At 38.2% G+C, this 24,207-nt stretch overlaps 1 protein-coding gene across 2 annotated transcripts in view; it reads right to left on the minus strand.

The window, feature by feature from the left end:
* Nucleotides 1–10,560: 10,560 nt before the first annotated feature.
* The window catches only part of Slc9a6 (solute carrier family 9 member A6), a 55,967-nt gene continuing 42,320 nt past the window's right edge, over nt 10,561–24,207 (minus strand). For both annotated transcript variants that reach the window (XM_026392207.2, XM_026392205.2), the window contains 3 exons: nt 22,029–22,108; nt 15,427–15,532; nt 10,561–13,275 (listed from right to left, as the gene is read on the minus strand). In XM_026392207.2, the coding sequence (XP_026247992.1) occupies nt 13,003–13,275; nt 15,427–15,532; nt 22,029–22,108 (459 nt within the window). In that variant the 3' untranslated portion in view covers nt 10,561–13,002. The remainder of the gene's footprint in view (nt 13,276–15,426; nt 15,533–22,028; nt 22,109–24,207) is intronic.

Here is a 24,207-nt window from a genome sequence, read left to right on the forward strand (position 1 = left end):
GTTCTGTTCTATCCCCAGTACCAAACAATTAAAAACAAAACTACCATATGATAACAACAATCCCATTTCTGGGTATATATCCAAAGGGAATGAAATCAATATATAAAAGAAACAACTCCACTCTTGTGTTTATTGCAAGGAAGGTTTTTAAAAATATATATATTTCCCTGTTTCTTAATTAAATATTTTGATTTTTCTACAATAAACATGTATTATCTTATTCCCTGAAAATAATATTATTGAATGTAAAAGTGAAAGAGTCTGCAAAAGACTGCAAGCTATATGATTCTATTTCTATGACATTCTGTAAGACAAAACTACAGGGACAGAAAACAGGTCAGTGGTTGACAGAAGCCCGGGGTCAGGGAGGGGGTTAACTTGCAAAGGGGCAGGGTAGAATCTTTTGGAGAGATAGAAATATTCCATATCTTGATTGTGGTAATAGTTACATGTCTGAATGCATTTTTCAAAACTCACAGAACTGTACTCTACAAAGGATAAATTTTAAAGCTTGTCAATCATACTTCAATAAAGCCAGAGTTGTGTTTTAAAAAGTTTGGCTCATTTCTCCAGTTCTGTTATCTCTGGAGAATCTGAAGGGCCTAGGAAGATAATAAAACTTTTGGAAGGTCTGATCTGGAAAGGAGGATTAAAGAAAGAGATATGAGAAATTTTCATATATCTGTCAGTCTCTTATTAAAGTTCAACCATGGACTGCTGGGGCTTGAGTTCTGTTTTTTATTCTTTGTTCCTTTTTTTTTGTAAAGTCACTTGAGACCAGGATTTATGTGAAAGGCATAGTTTTCTTTGGTATTTAATGAGGTGACTTTAGAATGAATTGCAGAATGATTTATAACTCGAGTGATATCTTTATGAAACATTTACATCTGTGACAACACCTAATAAAACTTTTTATTGGAAACACTGCTTGTATGGTTAGAACAGACTGTCAAAATAGTGCCCTTTGGACCAGACACATCACTAATTGATTATTTACCCTGTTGCTCTTGCCAGTGTCATATCTAAATTCAGTCTGATGGGGAATAGAGAAAAGGGCATACCAATGACATCATGTTCTTTATGAAGATTGGGGTTTTCATTTGCTACAAGGGACAATAACCTAAAGCTTATCTTAGGGTAAAAAAAATACTACATGAGCCTGAAGCTGACAATAGCTGTCCTGAACTGCCAGGGTAGATACCATTTTCCAAGTTATATAATATCAGTTGAGAAATCACAGGGAAATACCAAAAATATCTAACATCTAAGCCATTGATCCTGGCAAAAGGCATAATGAAGGGGCTAGGGTTGTGGCTCAGAGGTAGAGCACTCAGCTAGCACATGTGAGGCACTGGGTTCGATCCTCAGCACCACATAAAAATAAATAAATAAAGGTATTGTGTCCATTTACAGCTAAAAATATAAATGTTTTTTAAAAAGGCATAATGAAAAGATGGTATGGAGTCCTCTACAGGAAAAAAATGTGAGCATTTTAGTCTAGTTTTTTACAAACTTGGAATTTTGAGCTCTAAAACCATATATCCAATGACATCTAATTAAAGTCTGTCTCCACCATTAGACCAAATTCCCTGATGGCAAGAACCGTGACTTATTCACCTCTGAATTTCCAGTACCTATTGTGGAGGTAGGCACTAGACAAAGTCTGTTAATGAAAGGAAGAAGGACAGGGGGAAGGAAAAAAGAAAGGAAGAAAGGGAGGGGTGGAGGAAGGAACAGTAATCAAGTCATTGGTCTCCTTTGAAAAGTACAGATTTGAATCCCACTTCTGACATCCCTACCAGCAGGTCAGAAAGAACAGAGCTCATTTGGACAGAGTACACTGTAATGGGAGACCGTTGTTGGCTCCATCATTGCACAGACCATCCAGCTTTGTCCTGAGCCATGACTGTAAGCCAGCTGTGAACTCAGAGCAGCCATCTTGAAAATGCAGTGTTGGACAACTATAGCATTAAGTGAGAACACGGAATCAGTAACCCAGATGGTGGTAAGGGTATAGGTAAAGGAAGAAATCTTCATTTTCTCCTTGGTGTCTCTGCCTGAGCTCCCTTTGTAGAGTGGGATTATTTGGGGTTCCAGAAAATCCTGAGCAGAGAGGAAAATTTTCCTTCAAGGGTCCTCAGGGACTACACATATGACCCCACCCTCTACTGGGAAAGACTAAGGCAAAACCAATAGTTGTATTTATAGGTGAAAGGCGTATTTTGTGAGATTCTGGGTTTAATATACATTTTTATGTCAGCAGTCAAGACTCCAATTTCTAGGTGGATGAATAAAATCCCACTGAGAAAGGAATGTAGTCATGGTTTAACATAGAAGCAATTTTTAGGGACTACCTACCAGGAACAACATTACATTTAAAATATGGCATCTCTCTATGGATCATCTTTCCCTCAAGGTAGTTCTGAAGTGACTTTTCCCAACTACTCTGGAGGCAACGAAGACTTCATTTTGGAAACATTGGCCGTGTGAGCTGATGACTCACACCTCAGATGAATTAATAAAAGTTGAGAAAACAAAAACCAGATGTTTCCTTCATCTTAATATAGGCCTCTATGCTTTCTTTTATAAGTTATCCTGTCACTTGCTGAATTCCTTCTATTGAGGCAAAAATCAATTTTTACAGGGTTCCTAGCCAGGCATATTTGATGAACTCTGTCCCACCAGTTGCTATTTGGCTCAAATTTCTGCCAAGACTGCAGCTCAGGCACTGTCAATTTCAGCAAGTGAATGACCCACAGTGTTGGAGCAGAGCATAGCAAAGGGCTTCAGATTCTTAAATGGATGTGCTAGGAACTCTTGCAACAGCCTTTGGGGAAAGGCAAAAAATGAAGCTGTTTCTGCTAGCACGTAAACCTCCACAGAACCAGAGGGGTCTGGCCAACCAGCCGTGGCTTCCTTTCCACATCGAGTATTCATTCCTTGGCCCTTGACCCTCTTGGAAAATGCTAAGAACTGCACTTTAGAGAGCCCACAACATATATTTTCATTCTTCCTACCAGACTCGTGGTGGATACACTGAAATCCAGAGTGACGCACTTTTAAAAAGTTTCCTAATAACACCACCCATCATTCCCTGAGAACTTATGAAGCTGACTTTTTATAAGGAGGAAAAATAATTTATTTTTTCCTCCATCCATTGTACTTCGGTTAGGGTAATTATTTTCCCCAGACACCACCCAGAGCAAAAAGCTCCAGATGTTCCTCGGTTATAATGGGAGAAGACTTTACAAATCTTGGTGTTTTCCAACTTGGAAACTTTCCCAATCTTCTCATCTGGGGCCCTTAGTCCCCTTCTCCCACCCCACTTCTTCCATTAAGTTTTTATCTTCCCTTGTCTAAGTAAAGCAGATTTATTTTTAAAAATATATTTATTTTTCACTTTTTAAATTTTATTTTTATTAGTTCTATCCAGTCATTTTTAATTTTAATTAACACATAATAAGAGTGCATATTTGTAGGGAATGTGATATTTCAATACATGCATACTACATGTAATGATCAAATCAGTGTAATCAGCATTTTCATCACCTTATCTTTTTTCTTTTCTTTTCTTTTTTTCAAATTTTTTTGGTAGCAGGGATTGAACCCAGGAATGCTTAACCACTGAGCCACATCCCCAGCTCTTTTTGTATTTTATTTAGAGACAGGGTCTCCCTGAGTTGCTAAGGGCCTTGCTAAGTTGCTGAGGCTGGCCTTGAACTGGGATCCTCCTGCCTCAGCTTCCCAAGCCACTAGGATTACAGGTGTGTGCCACTGTGCCTGTCTCCTTATCATTTTTTAATGTTTGGAGCTTTATGTTTCAGAGCCTTTGAGCTCCCATATTGTAAACCTTTATAAAATATATAGTAGGTTATTATAAACTCTAGTCACCCTTTTATGCTCTAGAATACTTGAATTTATTCTTCCTGTCTACTATGATTTGGGACCCATTCTTCAACCTCTTTCTATGCCCTGTCCCCCAGCCTTCCTATACTCTACTAAATACTATTCTATTTTCTTTGAGATCAACTTTTTAAACTTTCACATATGAGAGAGAACATGTGGTATCTGTCTTTTTGTGTCTGGCTCAGAAGCAAATTTAGAGTTGTGCTTTTACTGCTTTATCTCTTAACCTCTTGGCCCTAATATTTTCTAAAATTATAGCTCTTGCCATTCCATCCACCCATTTGCTCATTGCAGATTGCTGGGAATAATTCTAAACTCCTCCCTCTCATTCACTACATTTAGTTTCCCAGGTCAGTTGAGTCTCCCCCCAAAAATGTCTTGCATCTGTTCCTTTCCCCACTGATATTTCTCTGGTCTAATCCAGTACTCTCTGTGTGTGTCTCTTTCTGGCCAAGTTTTCTAATTGTCATCTCTGGGCCCACTCTTGGCCCTATCCAAATAATCCATCCTTCCTACTGCAGCCACATTGAAAGTGATCTTTCTAAAACTCAAATATGATGTGTCCCTCATACTGCCACTCTGGGGGTAATGTAGTGGGCATAGTAGACCGAGGAAATTCCTTACACCATTGAGTAATATGGAAGTGATAGTTAAAGCTAGGTTAATGTCACAGAAATGGAAGCGCTTTCTCCAGCCTCCTGATCCTTCCCCAGGCTAAGAGTATGATCACCTGGGCTTTTCTCCATCATGGGACCTAATGCTCTATATCACAGTTGTCTGTGCACTTGCCATTCTTCCTTATCAGACTGTGAACTCTGGGACTTGCTCAGTTCTGTATCTGAGGCACCATGCACAGAGAATACATTCCAGATGTGATAGTTACAGTGACAACCCTCTCTCCCTCAAAGGTGGCAAGTTAGTTTCCAATTGCTGACATAACAAATTGCTACAAACTTTGTGGTTTACAACATCCACTTGTCATAAGACACTCTGTAGGTCAGAAGTCTGACAAGGATCTTACTGAGCTAAACTCATTGTGTTTGCACGGTTACATTCCCTCCGAGGCTCTAAATCCATTCCTTGTCTTTTTCAGCTTCTAGAGGCCCCCTCCTTACATCTTCAAAGCCAGGAATGTGGCACCTCTCTGATTTTGCTTTTTTTTTAAATGGTTCTTTTTAGTTATACCTGACAGTAGAGTGTATTTTGACATATTAGCAAACGTGGAGTACATCTTATTCTAATTAGGATCCCAGTCTTATGGTTGTACATCGTGTGGAGATTCACCATGGTGTATTCATATATGAACATTGGAAAGTGATGTCAGATTCATTCTACTGTCTTTCCTATTCCCAGCCCCTATTCCTTCCCTTCATTCCCCTTTGTCTGATCCAACCAACTTCTGTTCTTCCCTTCCCTGCCTTGTTGTGGATTAGCATCCTCATATCAGTGTGGACATTTGGCCTTTGGTTTTGGGGGGATTGGCTTTGTTCACTTAGCATAATAGTCTCCAGATCCATCCATTTATTGGCCAATGTCTCTGACATCATTTCTGTTGTCACTTGTCTTTTTCTGATTACAGCTAGGAAAGAGGTTTTCCAATTTTAAGGGACTGTGTGATTAGATGGGGCCCACCTGGGTAATATATGATAATCTCACCACTTAAAGATTATCTAATTAGCAGCCCTAATTAGGGTGTGTACAATTTTGGAGGGCCATATTCTGCCCACCATAGGCAGCAATGTGAGGGCCCTGAATTCCACATAGTAACTCTTTTCTAATGTTTTTCGCACAATTGCCATGCTCTTACCTAGTCTGCTGCATTCTTCTTTAGATCAAAAGCATGATTTAGTCACCTCTCTGTCCCCAGTCCCTGGCCCAGGTCTCAGCCCAGGTGAGGAGCTCAGTATTTATCGACTAGAAGCTACTAAGTAAAATGTTGGTTGGCTGGAGTGTTTAAACATCAGTCTCCTGACTCCTCTTAGAAAATAGAGGTTTACTGAGTTTTGAGAAAGTGTTAAAAAACAATTTTGTAGCACAATCAGGGGGTCCAATTGTCATTATCTTGCTTTCTCACACTAAGCCAGCTCAAAGATGAACAAAACAGGCAACTTCTATTATCTGACAGAAGTGTTCCAGATTTTTCAGATGAAAAAACAGCTCATAGCTTTTTTGTCTAGCCCACATGGGAACACAGCTGTATAGGAAATTCAAATGAACAACAAAATTCATGCCATAAAGTCTTATGACCCCCCAACACAACTGAGAATCAAATTCTTCTCAAACAATTTTTGTAGGATTAGCATTTAAACACATTGTGAAGCCCTTCAGTTCCAATACATCTGGAGAAATGAAACCTTGTTTCCAAGAAGTGCTCACAGAGCTTTCAATACATTTTTCTATCACTGCAAAATAAGTTCCACAACTAAACTATGTCTCTGTGGTGAGACCCAGTACTCTCCATATAGCACCAACTAGAAAATGAGCAGACCTGGTGTGCAATCAGGACACAGGGCAGGACTTGACAAGATGCAATTGTGATATAGATTCATAGTAAAGGAGATGGATTCTTTCACTTGGCAGAATTGTCCAAAACTTGCCAGGTCTTGTGGAGTTCAAACTCCAGCCATGACAGCCCTAACTAAGCCAGTTCTCAGAGTTCTATCTTCACTATGGCAACCACTTGGGAGGCCTCCAACTTGCTGAACTGGAGATTCTGAAGGAAAATAGCCCAGAGTAGCTGCATGGTCTGCAGAGTTTTCCATACTTTATTCAAATAGCACCTCATCAGTGAGACCATACAGAATATTCAATGTTGGTTTCGAGATCCTTGTGAATCCCAGTTAAAATGTTTCTATGTATATAACTTCATTTGATCCCCCAACAGGCTTGGCAGTTACTTGGGGCTGGAATCAGAATCTAGTACCTACCACAGTGTCTGGCACATGTTAATAGCTCACTAAATGTTTACGGAATCCATGAACTGTCATCATTTTATAAAGGAAGAAGCAGGTTCAGAGAGGTTTAAATGGTTTCCTAAAAGTGCCCAGTGGCATACAGGGCTAGAATTCTGGCCTTCTGTTAGCCTGTTGCTTCTCCTATTCTGCCATGCTGGCCTTCAAACTCCAACTGAACCAAGGTCAGGAGGACATTTCTCTCATGCTAAATAAACATTCGTTGAGCATATGGCTCATTCATCTTGTTTTCAATGGAACCTCTTAAGCAAGGCTTCCTGATTTGCCTCTTCCACCCTGCCCAACTCCTCATACCCACTACAATCTACCCCATTTCCTATTTGACTTATCCCGACCTTTCATTATTTTATGTTTATGTGTATGTTTATTGACTTCCCTGACTAGAATGTAAGCTTTCTGAGGACAGCGTGCTGATCCAGACTTTCTTCTAATTATAAGATAAGGGTGTGATACAGCTACTGAAACCTAGCCAGTATGGTCTCACGCAAGGCATGTTCAGAGAAGTGTAGAACAATGGACTTCAGGCCTAATGTTCAGAAGATAAGGGAATGGTATTAACCTTAGAACAGAAAGACTCAGGGAAGACATCTTTTCAAACGCCTGAAGACTGCAACACAAAAAAGGAGGGTAGACTTGGCCTAAGTGACCCAGCAGAACAGGGAAATGGGTGGTACTTGCAGGGATTTTGGTTCAAGGTGCACTCATTATTCTGACCACTATTTAATTGTTGGATGCTTACTGTCTTCCTACTAATGTTTAAGTGCTGAGGTTAGTCCCACATCTCTTATTTTTCACTATATGTACACAGCAGACTACATGGTGTCTTTGCCACTCAATGTGTGATTGAAGGAATGTTATGTGAAATAGCAACTATAGGTCACTGTCACTTTGCCAAAAATGCTCCTCATCCTCACTTCCCTTCACCTGACTGGCCCTTAACTTACACTTAAGGTCTGATCTTTTTTTTTTTTTTTTTTTTTTTTAGTCGTAGTTGGATACGATACTTTTATTTTATTTATTTATTTTTATGTGGTGCTGAGGATCGAACCCAGGGCCTCGCACATGCTAGGCAAGCACTCTACCACTGAGCCACAACCCCAGTCCCAAGGTCTGATCTTAAATATCACTTTATTTGGAAAATCATTCTCAGTTCCTGACAATCCCCTCTCATAGTGTCCCATATTTTTCCATCACAGCATTTATGATTATTGTATTTGAGGTCATTTGTCAAGTACTGAGGGCTGAATTAAAACAAATTATACTCCATGCTTTTATAATTATGTCAAAATGAATCCTAATGTTATGTATAACAAAGAAAATAAATAAAAAATGATCCACATTGCCCTACTGGAAGGTGATCAATACTTCTTGCATGAATGATTCCTAAGAATCCCATGAGCCTGGTGTGGTGACACATGCCTATAATCCCAGCAACTCAGGAGGCTGAGGTAGGAGAATCGCAAGTTCAGATCCAGCTTCAGCAACTTAGTGAGGGCCTAAGCAACTCAGTGAGACACTGTCTCTAAGTAAAATATAAAAAAGGGCTGGGGATGGGGCTGGGGTTGTGGTTCAGCAATAGAGCACTTGCCTAGCACATGTGAGGCATTGGGTTTGATCCTCAGCACCACATAAAAATAAATAAAGGTATTGTGTCCAACTACAACTAAAAAATATATTTAAAAAAGGGGGCTAGGGATATGGCTCAGTGGATAAGCACCCCTGGGTTCAATCCCCAGTACCAAAAAAAGAAAAAAAACATCCCATGATATGGCTGTAACTCCTATAGAATACTCTCCAGCAGAGCTGGGATTGTTATTCAGTTGTCTGTTATTTCTACTGTGAACCATATAAAGAAAGTGTTCAGATGTGTGTAACTCCAATACCTGGGCTTTTTTTTTCTTTTTTCTAAACCAAACTATGTGGACACAAAGCCACTTTTAGAATTGAAAGCTCTGCCATGAAAGATGGCCATTTGTTGAAAAGGTTGGGAGGCAGAATGAAGGAATGCTGCTAGTCAGACTGCCTTGCCCATGGGCTACACAAGACACAGGAGGGCCCCTGGCTAGGAGTGTAAGAACCCTCCTAACCAGGGGAACCTGCGTGAGGCAGACAACATGGCCCCAAGTGGAGGGACAGAGCTGACTTCATGCCTTACCCTGGCCTCGTAACACGAAGGTGGTGGGCAGCAGGCTCGAAATCTGAAACTCCCTTCATTATCCTTCTTGTTATACTAAAAGATGGATTAGCAGAGTCTGTCTTTGGAGCCAGTAGAGGTGAAGATTCTGGACTTTGGAATCAGACTGGATTTAACTAGCTCTGTGACTTAATTAGCCATGTGACAACTATTCTGCACCTCAGTTTCCTCAACTGTGAAATGAGAATAGTGGAATGTACCCTCATGGGAACCACTGGTGGGCATAGTAGTGCACACCTGTAATCTCAGCTCAGGAGGCTGGGGCAGGAGGATGGCAAGTTCAAGGTCACCCTCAGCAACTTAGTAAGGCCTAAGAAACTCCACAAGACCCTGTCTCTAAAATACAAAAGGGGCTGGGGATGTGGCTCAGTGGTTAAGCGCAACCGGGTTCAATCCCCTGTACCAAAATAATAATAATAGGGGGCAGGGGTGGGGGCGGGGGCTCAGCGGTAGCACACTTGCCTGGCATGTGAGGCACTGGGTTAGATTCTCATCACCACATATGAATAAATAAAATAAAGGTCTATCATCAACTAAAAAAAAATTTTTTAAACCTAATTAAAAAAATAATAATAGGGGCTAGGGTTGTGGCTCAGTGATAGAATGCTAACCTAGCATGACGAGGCACTGGGTTCAATCCTCAGCACCACATAAATGTAACATAAATATATTGTGTCCACCTAAAAACGAAAAAATAAATATTTTTTAAAAATAATATTAACTACTGTTATTCTCAAATTTATTTTCAAGCCTCCTCCTGCATCATCTTAGTGTTGAACTTCCTGTCAAGAAATTTCTGATCAACTCAAAACATCTATCTTTTCACTTCCTTATGCTCCAGCACTGGGTCAGGTTAACTAATGTGCGGTGAATTATAAAATGTGAGTTGTTTCAAGGAATAAGTCTGTTGTGTGTGAGCCCCCAACCTGTGCCTTTCATTGGGCTATGAGCAAGGAAGCCATAGTGGATGGCAACAAGACACAATGGATGGTGGCTGGGGCCAGTAGCCAGATAGGTAATGATACTGTCAGCAAAGTCTAACTACAAAACATGTCATGTACCAAAAAAAAAAAAAAAAGAGAGAGAGAGAGAGATGCATCTTTAACTTGGGGGAAGGAACCTGAAACTGCCTTTCTACCCTAACTGGTTAAAGAATCAACACTCTCCATCTAATAGAAACAACTAACATTTTCATGACATTCTCCATTACTGAGTTAACAGGCCACAAATCAATGTAATGGAATTTGACCACTTTGACTCATATTTCTTAAATGGCCCAACTGTGACCATAAGCAAATACACCCACCCTTATACATAAGCACCAAGAATTTGCCACCCTGTAAGTTAAGTTGTTAGGTTTGTTTTTAAAACATAAGTCTTCCCCCTTTTTCAGTCTGTGTGTGTGTGTGTGTGTGTGTGTGTGTGTGTGTAGAAAAATAAATGAAGTCAGCACTCTTTACATCTCACTAGAATAAGCTGTGACTCAAATATGGTGAGTGGTTATTTGCAAGGCTATAATTTCTTTAATGACAGATTTTCCTAAAAGAAACCACTATAACATTTGTCCAAGTACTCCAAGGGAAAACAAAAAAAAAATACATGAAGATTAAAAGTCTATTATTTTAACAGCACATTGCCAAACACAGACAACTAGGATAAATGCCAAGAGACCTTTAAAAATAACTTTAAAAGATGCAACGTTCAAGTCAATCAAACATGTAGGTTCCACAAACAACAGAAAAACAGGTCCAAGAACAGTTCTACTTGTGCATGATGGTAACTCAGACTGTACTTCATCAAAGTTCATCCAGGTGTTTCAATTCAATGGGTGTCTGAGCAGAAATGTTTGCTCTTCTTTGTGTGGAGATGTGTACATAGATTTGAGAAGAAAAATCTTCCAGAGGCTGATGATGTAAGCACAGCAGGCTTGGTTCCCCTTTGATAAAGTACTGAAGGCAGATTTAGTGGACTCAAGCTTTATCAGTTCCCCTAATGAGAAGTCTTATGCATGCTGAAACAGACAAGTTACGGAATTTATCATGCTAAGTATTTACAGCCATGTTCATAAAGTGAGCTCAGTAACCTGACAATAAAAAAGGTAGTTGTTAAATTATTGTATAACCTTTTATAACTTGAATAACTCTGTGGGAAGATGATGCTGACATACAAAGCCCCTCAAACATACATCAACAAGAAATTATTTACTAGACGAAGAGGCACACATCATATAAAACATACACTTCACAGGAGGGGTTCCTGCATAGCAGGAAAGTTGCTACCACTACATAACAAATGGCTATGCCAACAGTCAAGGCTGCCACTAGAGGGTACAATATTAGAATTCCCTTAAAATCTCAAGGAGTGTTTGCAATAGCACAGAACTCTTTTGGAGAATAAGTACATGTTTTGTTTGGATGAATAGTTTTCAGTGGAAAATTTGAACATCATGTACATACATCAATTTTCTAATTGGGTAAGATTTAAGGCAATGCTACTCAGACCTGAGGAAAAAATCCACAAAAGTTTATATTTTTCTTCAGAATTATTAATAGGTCATAATCAACATCAAAAAGTATTCCCCTTTCAAGTATTCATTGTACCTATAAGTAATTTTCAGCATTACAAAATAGAATTCACTTTCATACTATGAATATGAAATGGGAAATTGTTCTGTGCTCTTCCTTGAAAACTGTGGAAAAAAAATACATGGCAGCTTAGGTGTTTAATATTAAAAAGTAATATGACAATGAAGACAACTATACCCACTGCACACAAAGGAGCCTCCTTACAATAAATGCTCCAGAGCATTGCAATTCTCTTATGACTGCCTTTGGTGTAGTATGGGATGTTCATGAATTCATAAATTAACTTTTAACATCAACTACAGACTAACAAATGACAATTAGATACAGTAAGTTTAAAAATTTTACATTTTGCTCCTGTTCGGCTGCTAAAGAGCAGCGATTTAAATTGATATAAAAACTTGTGACAACAAAGCTTGCTATACAGATAAAGTACATAATCAAAAATTAAGCAGCAATTAAATTTCTTATTTAAACTTATCTGGTATAGAATATTTACATATTTGGGAAGAGAGACCTCTAACACCATTTACTCCCTTCTTGCCCTCTGTCCCCTCTCCACCTGCCCCAGCCCCTCCAAATCTAAATCAAGTGCCCTGAACTATATACACCTGTACTTTGGCTAAGCCAGCTGGATGCAACTCCATGGTCTTGGCCTAGAGGAAAAGAAAAAGGTCTTGGAGGTCATTTGCAGCCTTCTTTTGAAACACCAGTGTATTGTAGTTAATGAATCTGTTCTTTCACAGCAAAGGGGGGGGGGGGGACAGCCCCATACTTCACTCCAACTTCACTCTACAACCTGAGTGGGGCAAGATCAAAATGTCATCAGCTCCTTACACCACAATAGGCCACAAGAGAAAAGGGAAAGAAAAAGGTCATGACAAAGGCAGCAGCAATCAACAAAAGTGTCCCAACAAAGGAACCTCTCCTCCCTGGGTTCACTAGGAAATAACACTTCCCTCCTTCTTGTCCCCCCACCCAACCACACACACACAAATTAATTCACATCACAAGAACTCGGTACTCCTGCTAAGTGTCAGGTAAATAGAGTAAATCCATCACTTTTTATACTTTAACTGAGACATAAAGCTAACAGAACACACAACATCACTGTGAAAGTAACTTTCTAAAACAGATCCAGCCTACATAGTGCAGCCAGCAAAACTTAAAAGAATAGTTTGTTCACAATCTGCCTTGTACTGGATAGTTATATTCTTTCTATGCCATATAAATAGCATTTATATAGCTTACACATTCAGAGACATGCACTAGGACTTTTTAGGTAGTACAAATTTCTTCACAATCACATGTGCAAATTTTACAAATCACTAAGTGAATATTAATAAGCTTAGGCTGGGCTGTGTCTCGTATCCTCTAATGAATTTAATGCGGGTTCAGAATCATCCATAGGCAGAACCAGGCGTGTCCCGCGAATGACCAGCTCGTGGTCCCCAAATGCAAGCTCACGATCCAGGGCATCTTCAGAACTGTTGCCCAAGAATCTCCTAGGGGCACTAGATGTTGTCGATTCAGTGGTCACAGTGGAATCCCCGTATGTCAAGCTGATATCACCATCATTGAGAATAAGATCAGAGTCATCATCCTTCAATTGTTCTTGGTTCTAAATGCAAATAAAATAAGATTTAGAATTGTTAAGAAATTAAAGAATCATTTCCAGTAGGAGAATTTTTAAACATTCCCTATTTAAAACTCTTCAGTGGCCCAATGCCCTCAAGATAAGGTTTAAATGTCCCTACAATGCCTTAAAAGACAGTGTGACTTGGGAGCTGGGGCTGTGGTTCAGCAGAAGCACACTTGCCTAGCATGTGTGAGGCACTGGGTTCAATCCTCAGCACAACATATAAATATATAAAATAAAGGTCCATCAACAACTTAAAAAAAAAAAAAAGGACAGTGTGACTTGTCCGCTTCAGCCTTATCTTCTGACACAACCTGCATTTCATACCCCAACAGCCCCAATGTATATAGTGCTGCCAGTTGCCCAGATGTCTCCCAAATCTCTCTTACCTCCACATCATTCTACATGTTGTCCTCTCTGCCCACTTCATGTGACTACCATTTATTTATAATTTTCTCCTGGAAGTCATCCTTGATCTTCCAGGTCTAGGTTAGGTGTCCCTCCTGTGTGCTTTTACAGCATCCCATTCCTGGACCCCTTCCCTGAAATAGCACTTGCTCTTTCACATATTGGTCTGCCATCAAGGGTCTTAGGGTCTAGGGTGAGAGGGGGAGGAGCACACTGATAAACACATGGTTATGATAAAAGACTTGATGCTATCTAGTCCAACCACCTCACACAGAAATACGAAATCCTCACTGCATACTTGTCTCCCAGCTCCATAAGCTCTGGTTATAATGGAAAGTTTGTGGCAAAATAGCATACTTAATAAAGTTCTACAAGAGGGAAAAGAAATCAAGAATGTATAGTCCCAGTTTGGTAAATAAAAAACATGTGTACACACAGAAAGGTCTGGAATGGTATTCAACATTAACTCTGTAAAAACAGAGTTACTAGTGAGTTTTATTTTATTTATATGTTCCTATACTGTTGGACACTGGCTGCTGTGCCCTGGTAGCCCATTTGATTCTGTACAGAACTGTCAGCCTGCTCTGCTGGTTCAGGCAGTGAGGTTTGGCTAGCATCCCTCTTGCCATCACCAAGAATCCAAAGGTCCACAACAACTGTGTGTCCTGTGGACTATATGAAAATGTGACACACAGCAGAAATGGACAATGCTTGAGAGGGGAGTCCAGGCAATGTAGGAGAGAGATAAAGCAACATGGGGTGTTCTTCCCACTCTGCCAGCAGTCTGTCAAAAATACGCACTCACTCTAAACAAAGCCATAGGGTACTCCCACTCCCACCACCCAACCTGGCCCAGGTGCCACCCCCATGCTGCCTACTTCATCCCACCCATTTCCTATAGGATCTGCTGTGCCATGCCACAAAGGAAGCTGCGAGCAACTGGAGGGTACATGTCTACACTGCTTCCCTACAGCTTCCCCTCTCTCCACTCAAGGTCCTGGGTGTTGTGTCTGAGTAGTCAAAAACGGTAGGCTTTGTTGATAGGAGAGCCCACTGGATGCCACAGATTATTTCTGAATGGTTGGTTTAGAAACAAAGATTTAAAGTTAAAATGTTCACATTGCAAAAATAGTGGCTATTTAGCATATCTCTCACTTTTTTCTTAGTTGGGAAATTTACCAAATCACCAATCATATGCTGGTCTGCATAAATGCAGAATCTAGATTCTGTCTAGATCTGTCCCTGCCTTCCAACAATGTGAACACTGGGCAGAAAAACCTTCTCAGATATCCAAAAGTTGGTAGGTATGAAACAAAACATCTGTTGCACTTCAGGAGCAGCATCAAAATTGTTTTAAAATTCTCTCAACATAACTGTGGCAACCCTAACACACAGACGAAAACATACATTTAGTGCTAAACTTGGGCCACATTGCTACCAAAAAATGAAAGCTGGCATGGGAATAGAATGAGGTAGCAACATCACCTAAGTAAGATGAGATAAATTCTATATCTGTTATCAAATGACATTTGAAAGGCCATGAATTATATTTGTAGATTTCAGTGTATTTTTTGGTTGAGCAAAGTATGCTTAAATTTCTTCTGAGGGATTTTATACTTCAAAGGCCCAAAACTAAACCAAAATAAAACAAAACCAGAAACCCACCCATAAAGCAGCTAAATTAAACTTGCTAAACAGTTCAGTTGGTGGATAAAAATCACTTACTTCATAAGCCTGGGGACTGGTTAGGCACCTGGCGATGGGCCCGCAGCAGTTGGGGAGTGTGGTGGTGAGAGGAGGCCCACTATGAGTCAGCAGAGGCTTCAGGTAGCTGTGAGTGGTTAAGGAAGGGCTGCGCTTTTTCCACACATTCAAAAAACAACTCAGTTAATGACAGTTATTATCACAGTATACCAACCATCGACCACTTTGGAGGTTAACAAAGGGCTTTCACATATGCAATCTCATGTTGTCATCACATGATGACAGTGAGAAAGCAAAGGGAGACCTTTTATCATCTCTATTTCACAGATAGGAAAACTGAGGCTCAGAGAGGTCAAGGACTTGCCTAAGTCACACAATTAAGAAAATAGAAACTGATCTACTAATCAAAATTGGCCTGATTTCCAATTATGTGCCCATTCCACTACATCATATTGCTTTTCTGATTTTACCAAAAGTAAAAGGAACATAAGGTCACTCTAAATTTGGCACTGAAGGAAGCAAGGGAGAAAACAAAGAATGATAATTTTCAGAGAGGAGATTAAATATTTTAATAGTACACAAGTAATAAAAATGTTTTTAATAATTTACTGTGGATTCAAGTGGCCTCCTGAACACTCTAAGTTGAACTTCAGTATCAGGTTGAATCTTTTCCTATAAAACTGTAAGGAGGTAGGGAAAGTCAATTCCTAAGACATTTAAATAAACTATGTATAATGAACGCCTCTACTATAGACCCTCATTTCAACAGATAAAAACGGATTGATAATATATGATACTCAGAAGAAAAAGAGGGAATCACAAGAAAAAGGAGGGATAAAGGATACAGACATATATATCATATTCCCCACATGCTTTTTTTTGTGCTACTGGGGATTCAAACCCAGGGCCTCACAATTGCTACGCAAGTGTTCTACCACTGAGCTGGATCCGCAGTCCCCCATTTTCCCCATATTCTAAAATGAGAACATGGACTGGGGATATAGCTCAGTGGTAGACTTCTTACCCAGCATGCACAAAGCCCTGAGCTTGATCCCTAGCACTCCAGGGGTTGGGGCGGGGGAAGAATATGAAGCTAAGATAGTTCTTAATTAAAAATGGGAAAGTCAGGGGCTGGGGTTGTGGATCAGCAGTGCAGCACTCGCCTAGCACATACAGGGCACTGGGTTTGACCCTTAGCACCACATAAATAAATTAAATAAAGTATTGTGTCCAACTACAACTAAAAAAAAAATTTAAAAAATGGGAAAGTCACACAAAATTTTGATTTGCCATATTACTAAATTGTAAGCAAAGATTAAATTTTCAACATAAATATACTTTATAAAATATCTGGCCACACAAAGCCAATGGAAAAAAACTAGAATGATAAATTCTACTAGTACAGAAATGTCTAAGTCTGTGTCCAATGGCACTGAGTAGGATACTATTAAGGCTAGCAAGTTGTGGTGTTACACTCTCTGAATAAATTCCTTAGGAGAATTTGCCAAAAGAATAAAAAGAAGAACTTGCCAAATAATTTTGACAAAAGAATCAAGAAAATCTGAATAGTCTTCTATTAAAAGATTAAAAAAACCCATCCCATATGAAAAGAAAGAGGCCCAAATAACTTCAATGTTAAAATCTTCCCAGCATTTAAGGAAGATACATCACCAATCTCATATTGACTCCTTCAGAGAACAGAAAAAGAACAAATACTCCCCAACTTATTTTATAAGGTCAGCATAATATTGCTATAGAAACCTAATAAAGAACATTACAATTTTAAAAATCACAAGCCAATATCTCCCACAAAAGCAGACACAAAATACTAACAAACTAAATCAAATGACATATACAAAAGGTAACATATCACGATCAAGTGGGATTTTTTCCAGCAAAGCAAGAATGATTTTATATTCAAACAACTGACCAATGCAAATCAGCACAATGACAGGTTAAAGGAGAAAAAAAATCATGTCATCAACTAAACTGATGCAGGAAAAACATAAATAATACTCAATGTCTATTCATGATAAAACTCTCAGAAAACTAGAAATAAAAGGAAATAGTCTTAATTTCCTAAAGGTTACATTATACTTCATGGTATAATACTGAAAAATTTCTCCCTGAGATAAGGAGTAAGACAAGAATGTCATTATCACCACTCACCTTCAGCTTTGAGCTGTAGAGGTCCAGCCAATGTATTAAGACTCAAAGAAGAAATGCAAGGGCATCAAGAATACAAATAACAATAAATACTGGAGAGGATGTGGAGAAAAAGAAACTTTAAAACTGTTGGTGGGGCCATAAATTAATACAAACACTATGAAAATCAGTATGGAAGTTTCTAAAAAGACTAGGCACTAGACTCACCTATACCAATCCTTGGTATTTATCTTAAAGAATTAAAAATCACCATACTATAGTGATTAGTGCATACCCATGTTTATAACAGCCCAACTAACAATAGCCAAAAAACGGAATCAGCCTAGGTTGGATACAGAAAATATGGCCTATATACACAATGGAGTTTTACTTAGTCATAAAGAAAAATGAAATTATGTCATTTGCAAGAAAATGGATGAAATTTGAGAACATTATATTAAGCAAAAAAAAAAAAAAGCTAAACTCAGAAGGGCAAGGGTTATATATGCTTTCTCTCATATGTGGAAGATAGAGAGGGAAAGGGAAAAGAAATGTGAAGGGATTACATGAAAACTAAAGAGGGATAAGTAGAATAGAGGAAAGATACAGAAGGTAGGGAGTAAAAAAAGAAATACAGGCCAAATATATTGTTATGTTTTGTGCATGTACAAATGTATAACAGCAAATTGCAGCATTATGTACAACTATAATGCACAATAAATGTAGAAAAATAACAAAAAAAGAAATACAAGAGCTTGTAAAATAAAAAATAACACATCATTATTCATAGATCAAATCGTGTATGCAGAAAACCAAAAAGAATCTATAACCCACTAGAAATTGTAAGTGAACTTTAGTAAGACAGCTGGACATAGGATCAATACATAAAATCCAATTATATGTATAACAATAACAAACAGAAAATGAAACAAATACCATTTGCAATAGCATCAAAAGCATCAAATACTAGAAAATGGGGAGATATGCTGTGTTCATGAATTGGAAGTCTCACATTGCTAAGATATCATTTCTTTCCAGTAGTTTTTTTTTTTTTTGCTTATTTTTAGCAAGACACAAAATGTATAAATTGACCAGATATTTCTAAAATTTAAAGGAAAATGCAAGGGACCTAAAATAGCTAAGGTAGTACTAGAGAAGAATAAACCTACATTTACTCTACAGTAATTAAAAAGTGTGATTGATATAAAAATAGAGAATAGAAAGTCCAGAAATTGGCCCCTACTTATATGGCCAAGTGATTTACAACAAGGATTCCACAGCAATTTAATGGGAGTAATGATGGTATTTTTAAAAATATTTTTTAGTTGTAGATGGACACAATCTCTTTATTTTTATGTGGTGCTGAGGATCAAACCCAGGGCTCATGCGTGTGAGGCAAGTGCTCTACCACTGAGCTACAACCCCAGTTCAGTAATCATTGGTATTTTTAATAAATGGTGCTAGATCATTTGGATATCCATATTGGAAAAAAACATAGATATTAACCATAAGTACCTCGCACTACAGGTAAATATTAATTTGTGCTAGGCACGGTGACACATGCCTATAAATCCCAGTTACTTGGGAGGCTGAGGCAGGAGAATGGCAATTTCAAGGCCAGTCTGGGCAACTTAGAGAGACCCTGTCACAAAATAAAATAAAAAGGCTGCCAATATAGCTGGGGATTGAACCCAGGGCTTTGTATATACTAGGCACTGCAAAAAAAAAAAATTAATTTGTGATGAATCAAAGACCTAAAGATGATGCTAAAACAGTCACACTTTTTAGAAGAAAATTGGAAATATATATTCATAACCTTAGGACAAAAAACACTAGCCACAAAAGAAAATACTACAATGGACTTCATTAAAATGCAGAACTTCTGTTCTTCAAAAGACAGGATCCAAAAAATGAAAAGGCATGCTATAGATTAAAAAGACATAATCCATAAAATCATCAATAAACTTAATTCAGGAATATAAAAGAACTATAAGTAAATAGGAAAGAGAAAAGACAAAGATATCTAAAAGATGTACAAAAACCATCTGAAAAGATGCTTTTTCCTGGGTATCAGAGAGAAATGCAAAGTAAACTACTGGATATATCACTATATACTCAGCAAAATGGCTAAAATTCAAAAGGCTGATAAATACGAAGTTCAAGCAAAGAAGTGAAACAACCAGAACTCCCTTAACTTGTTACTGGGTGTAACGATGAATTTATCAAATTGGTTACAACCACACTGGTTAAAAACACTCCAGAAAACTGGTTGGCAGTATGGATTAAAGCTAAACATATATTTGCCCCAAATTCTACTTTTTGGTATACACCCAAAAGAAGTGAGTGCTTATATCCACCAAAAATATACATATATTCTAAAATATTAATTTTATTTGTTATGGCCAAAAGCATTTTCAAATGTTTATTAACAGTAGGATGGTTAAAAACAAAAACAAAAATCATATAATATATTCATACCTTGGAACACTACAGAGCCATAAAAAGAATGAATCACTGTTACATGCTACAACATAAATAAATTACATGGAAGATACTGAGCGAAGGAAGTAAAACACAAAAGAATACATAATACATGATCCATTTTTGTTGAGATCAAGAACAGATAAAATGTTATTCATGCTGACTGAAGTCAGAATCATGGTTACCCCTTTCTGGGGGTGGCAGGGATGATGTTACTATTGCAAAGAAACACAGGGAACCTTCTATGGTGCTGGAAATGCTTCTATATAGCTTTATATGGATGGTGGGCACACAGGTGTAGATATAGGTCAAAATTCATTAAGCTAAACATTTAAGATTCATGTACTTTATTGTATTCCAAGTTATACCACAATTTTAATAAATAATCCAGTTGTACCCAAGAGAACCAAAATCTACAATGATGAATAATTAATTCTCCCAGGGCACCAGGTATTAACATGACCAGATCTTGTGTAGTACTTAATAGGGTAGTACTGAATCAAACAAGTCTTCATGTTTACTTCTATAAGAATATTTTTTAAAAAGCTGGTATTCTTTCTGTACATTAAGATCATTTGTTTGTGTATAAGAAAATGTACAAAACAGTTTATGCAAAAGATGCTAAAATAATTGTTAAATCAGAGGGATGAAAAGCCCCAAGAGGTATGCAAATGGCTTATATCCAAAATGCTGATAATAGAGCCAAAAGTAATGACATAATCTTTAAACTATTTTAAAGAGCCAGGCTGTCTCCCTCCCTAATGGGAGTCTTAATACCACAGATATGCTTGCATTCTTGTTTCCATACAGTAATTTAATTTTGAAATACTTGTAAAGAGTGAATGCAAATATCTGGTAAATAGAATATAGTAAGTAGTAGCTTCTAATCATAAATGTCAAGTGCATTCATGTTAAGTATATGAGGCTTTGATCAGCAAATAGAACAATTTTTACATGCTTATCCCAAATTTGCTTCAATGGAACCTAAACCAAGTTTTCATTCACTTGCTAATAAATCTTAGCCTGAAATAACTCCATGGTTTCTTTTTTTCTGATTCAAATTTCAAATAAGAAAAACATCTGAACAGTAGCAAAAATGTTTTTAAAGGCATGATTTAAACAAGTAATAGAACACCAACACTATTCAAAGCATAGCTATGAAGAAAATTTACAACAGGACAAGAAAATATGATCATCAATGAAAATATTTAGCTATTTGTGGCACTTTTGTGGTGCTGGGGATTGAACTCAGGGTCTGGAACATTCTAGGTAAATGTTGTACCACTGAGCTACATCCCTAAGCTTATTTTTATTTTGAGAGAGGACCTAAGTTGCCCATGCTGGCCCTGAACTTCGGATCCTCCTGCCTCAGTCTCCTGAGTAGCTAGGATTACTGGTGTGTGCCACACTTATAGCATTCTGAATGTACAGTTGAGTCTCCTGGTCTTTGAAAAGGTCAGGGAAGAAAAGGCATGTCCCTGCATACTGTAGTAATCTATCAGTACTGAAGTTTTATTCCATCTCCATGTTTTCCCCTAAGGCAGCCTTTCCTAGTCCACCCTAGCAAGTACCCCAACAAGAACAAACAAATACCTTTTATATGATTCACTAAGTTAGCTTAAGGACAACAAATATTAAAATTTGCTCAATAAATAAACCTATACATTGAAGAAAGTATGACATCTGGGCTCTTGATTCCCTCCATATAACCGGCCTTTACAATAACTAGTCCCTACTGGTTTCCTGGGTGTGCAGAGGCATTCAATTGTGTGAATTTCCTCCTTCACACACTGATGAAGAAAGGGAAGACTATAGGTTAGGTTTTACATTCCACTTCCAGAAAGCAACTGTCAAAACAATTGTTCTGACGCTAGGGTTGTTCAGTAGTAGAGTGCATGCTTAGCATGTGTAAGGAAGGCCCTGGCACCATAAAACAAACAAACAAAACAATTGTTCTGTGTCCATACTATCTTTTTTTTTTTCTCAATGAAGGATACTTATGATCGAAGTTGTACCATATCCGGAAGAGCCAAGCACTCTCTGCTTTGGTAGTTCTCCGTTCATTTTCTGGAACACCCTGCAGAAAGATAATACAAAAATCATTATATACACAAACACATTTGTATAGAGTCCTTCCTTAGTAGAATCAGAACTACAGCCTACAGAAAAGAAACTTTCCAACATGGGTAACATTAGAAATTTAATGGCTTGTATACAGCAGTTTTGAAGAAATTTAAATATTTGTCTGAACATCTCTATTATTCAGAAGACTTGCTAATTTATGAATCTATTGTCATTTTTAAAAGTCAGTGTAGGAGAATTCACTTTTGAAATCTGAAAGACTTATACCCCCCAATGCAATAGCAACTTAAGTAGAAAACATCATACCAACGTTCATTCCTATCTTTGGGAGTTGTCATGGGTCTCAAAAGTAACTGGCATTCAAAGTTATTATTATGTTCTTAACTCACTAGCAAAATGAAAACAAGCAGGGAAATTCCATGGTAAGCCTGATTGCTTAGGGGAGAAAATTAATACAGCAAGCAGGCTCCTTCTAAAATAGCTTCCAAAAAGATAAACTGTGTCCTTACTTGTAATATGGTATGGTCGGTAGTTGGGCAGTTAGACTATCTGGTTCCAGTCCTGGCTCACCAATGTTAACTAACTTCTTACCTCTCCAGACTTGAATTTCTTCATGTGTAAGATGTGAATGTTAGAGACTCCCCAAGGCCCTTTATAGTGCTAGTGTTCTAAGGTTCTATAATTTTCTAAGAGTGCAGAGTTTAGATTCTGGGTTTTGGTTCCTTCCTGTCTTCCCTAATTCTCAGAAGTAGTTATTATTTTCCTTGACATGAATCAGTACATACACAAAAATGTCTGAGGACAATGTGTGGGCTTATAAGTACTGAAGAGCATTTTCTATATTTCCTTTCACATTGCTAGGTATGGTTTTGCATACCTTCACCTTATTTATTTATTTACTTACTTACTTACTGGTTTGGGGATGGAACCAGGGCTTGTGCCTGCTAAGTACGTGCTCTAACACTGAGCTGTATCTCCAGCCCACGGTATTTTGTTTTATTTTTATTTATTTATTTTGTGTTTACTTCTTGAAAATCAATTTGTTTATAGATCTCACCACCTCCTTACCACATTAATACTTGCACATCCAACCCTCCCCACACTCCATACTTACTATAGTGCTCCTCTGTGTTTCCTTGCAGACATTTATTGAGTAAACAATATAACCAAAACATCCATGGAATTTTGAAGCCAGGGAAAAATCTTTTTTTTTTCTTTTCTGTATATCACCACTTACAGTCACCAACCTGGCTCTGTCCCTGCAATTCTGTTTCCATTTCCCCTCTGGTGACAGAGGTGACACAGCTGATGGAGCCTTATTCAGACAACAATCAAGAATTTGTCCTGTGAGCTGCATGATAACTGTATTCTGGTTTTGCCACAGGGGTGGAGGCATTGAGGAGCTATTACCACTTGGACACTAACCCAGCAGCTTGGCATGATGGGAATTTATCCAGCCTGGTTTGTTCAAGTATTTCAAGCCCATGGAATTCTACTTTAAGGCTCTGACCACAAAAGAGGCAAGTACTTACTATATCACATACACACACAGGCATTCATCACTCAACAGCTAACAAAATTAGCATTTAGGAAATGAATCTGATAATTTTTTTTTAACTATACCCTAAAGAAAAATATACCAGTGCTTATTTCAGACAAGAACAAGAATCCTGTCTTGAAGTAGATGCTTTCTGTTTTCAAAAACATAATTTCATTGATTTTTCATCTTATGTCTAATACAGAGTCACATATTCAGTGGTGCTCAGAAACCATTAAACAGCAGACAGAAAATACTGAAAAAGGGTGGTTAGTCTAGAAAGTGCAGCCAGTTACACTGTGCTCAATCCAATAGGCTGGAGTTCATAGGAACTACTGAGAAACTGACACACGGAAGGAAAGAAGCAAGGAGATAAGAAAGTGCATTCTCCTGAGCAGGCAGGGAAGGCTAGTTCAACATTCAAAAGCTTCTAGGCAGTTCTCAGGGGCAGCTGCTGGTCATCCAATTTGAAAGTTACACAGGAAGAGCAGCTGGAGTGAGGCTGACATCAGAGACAAGCCTTCATGCGCAAACCAAAGTGGAAAAAGGCTCCCTGT

The sequence above is a fragment of the Urocitellus parryii genome, chromosome X (assembly GCF_045843805.1).
Source record: "Urocitellus parryii isolate mUroPar1 chromosome X, mUroPar1.hap1, whole genome shotgun sequence".
Classification (NCBI taxonomy): Eukaryota; Metazoa; Chordata; class Mammalia; order Rodentia; family Sciuridae; genus Urocitellus; species Urocitellus parryii.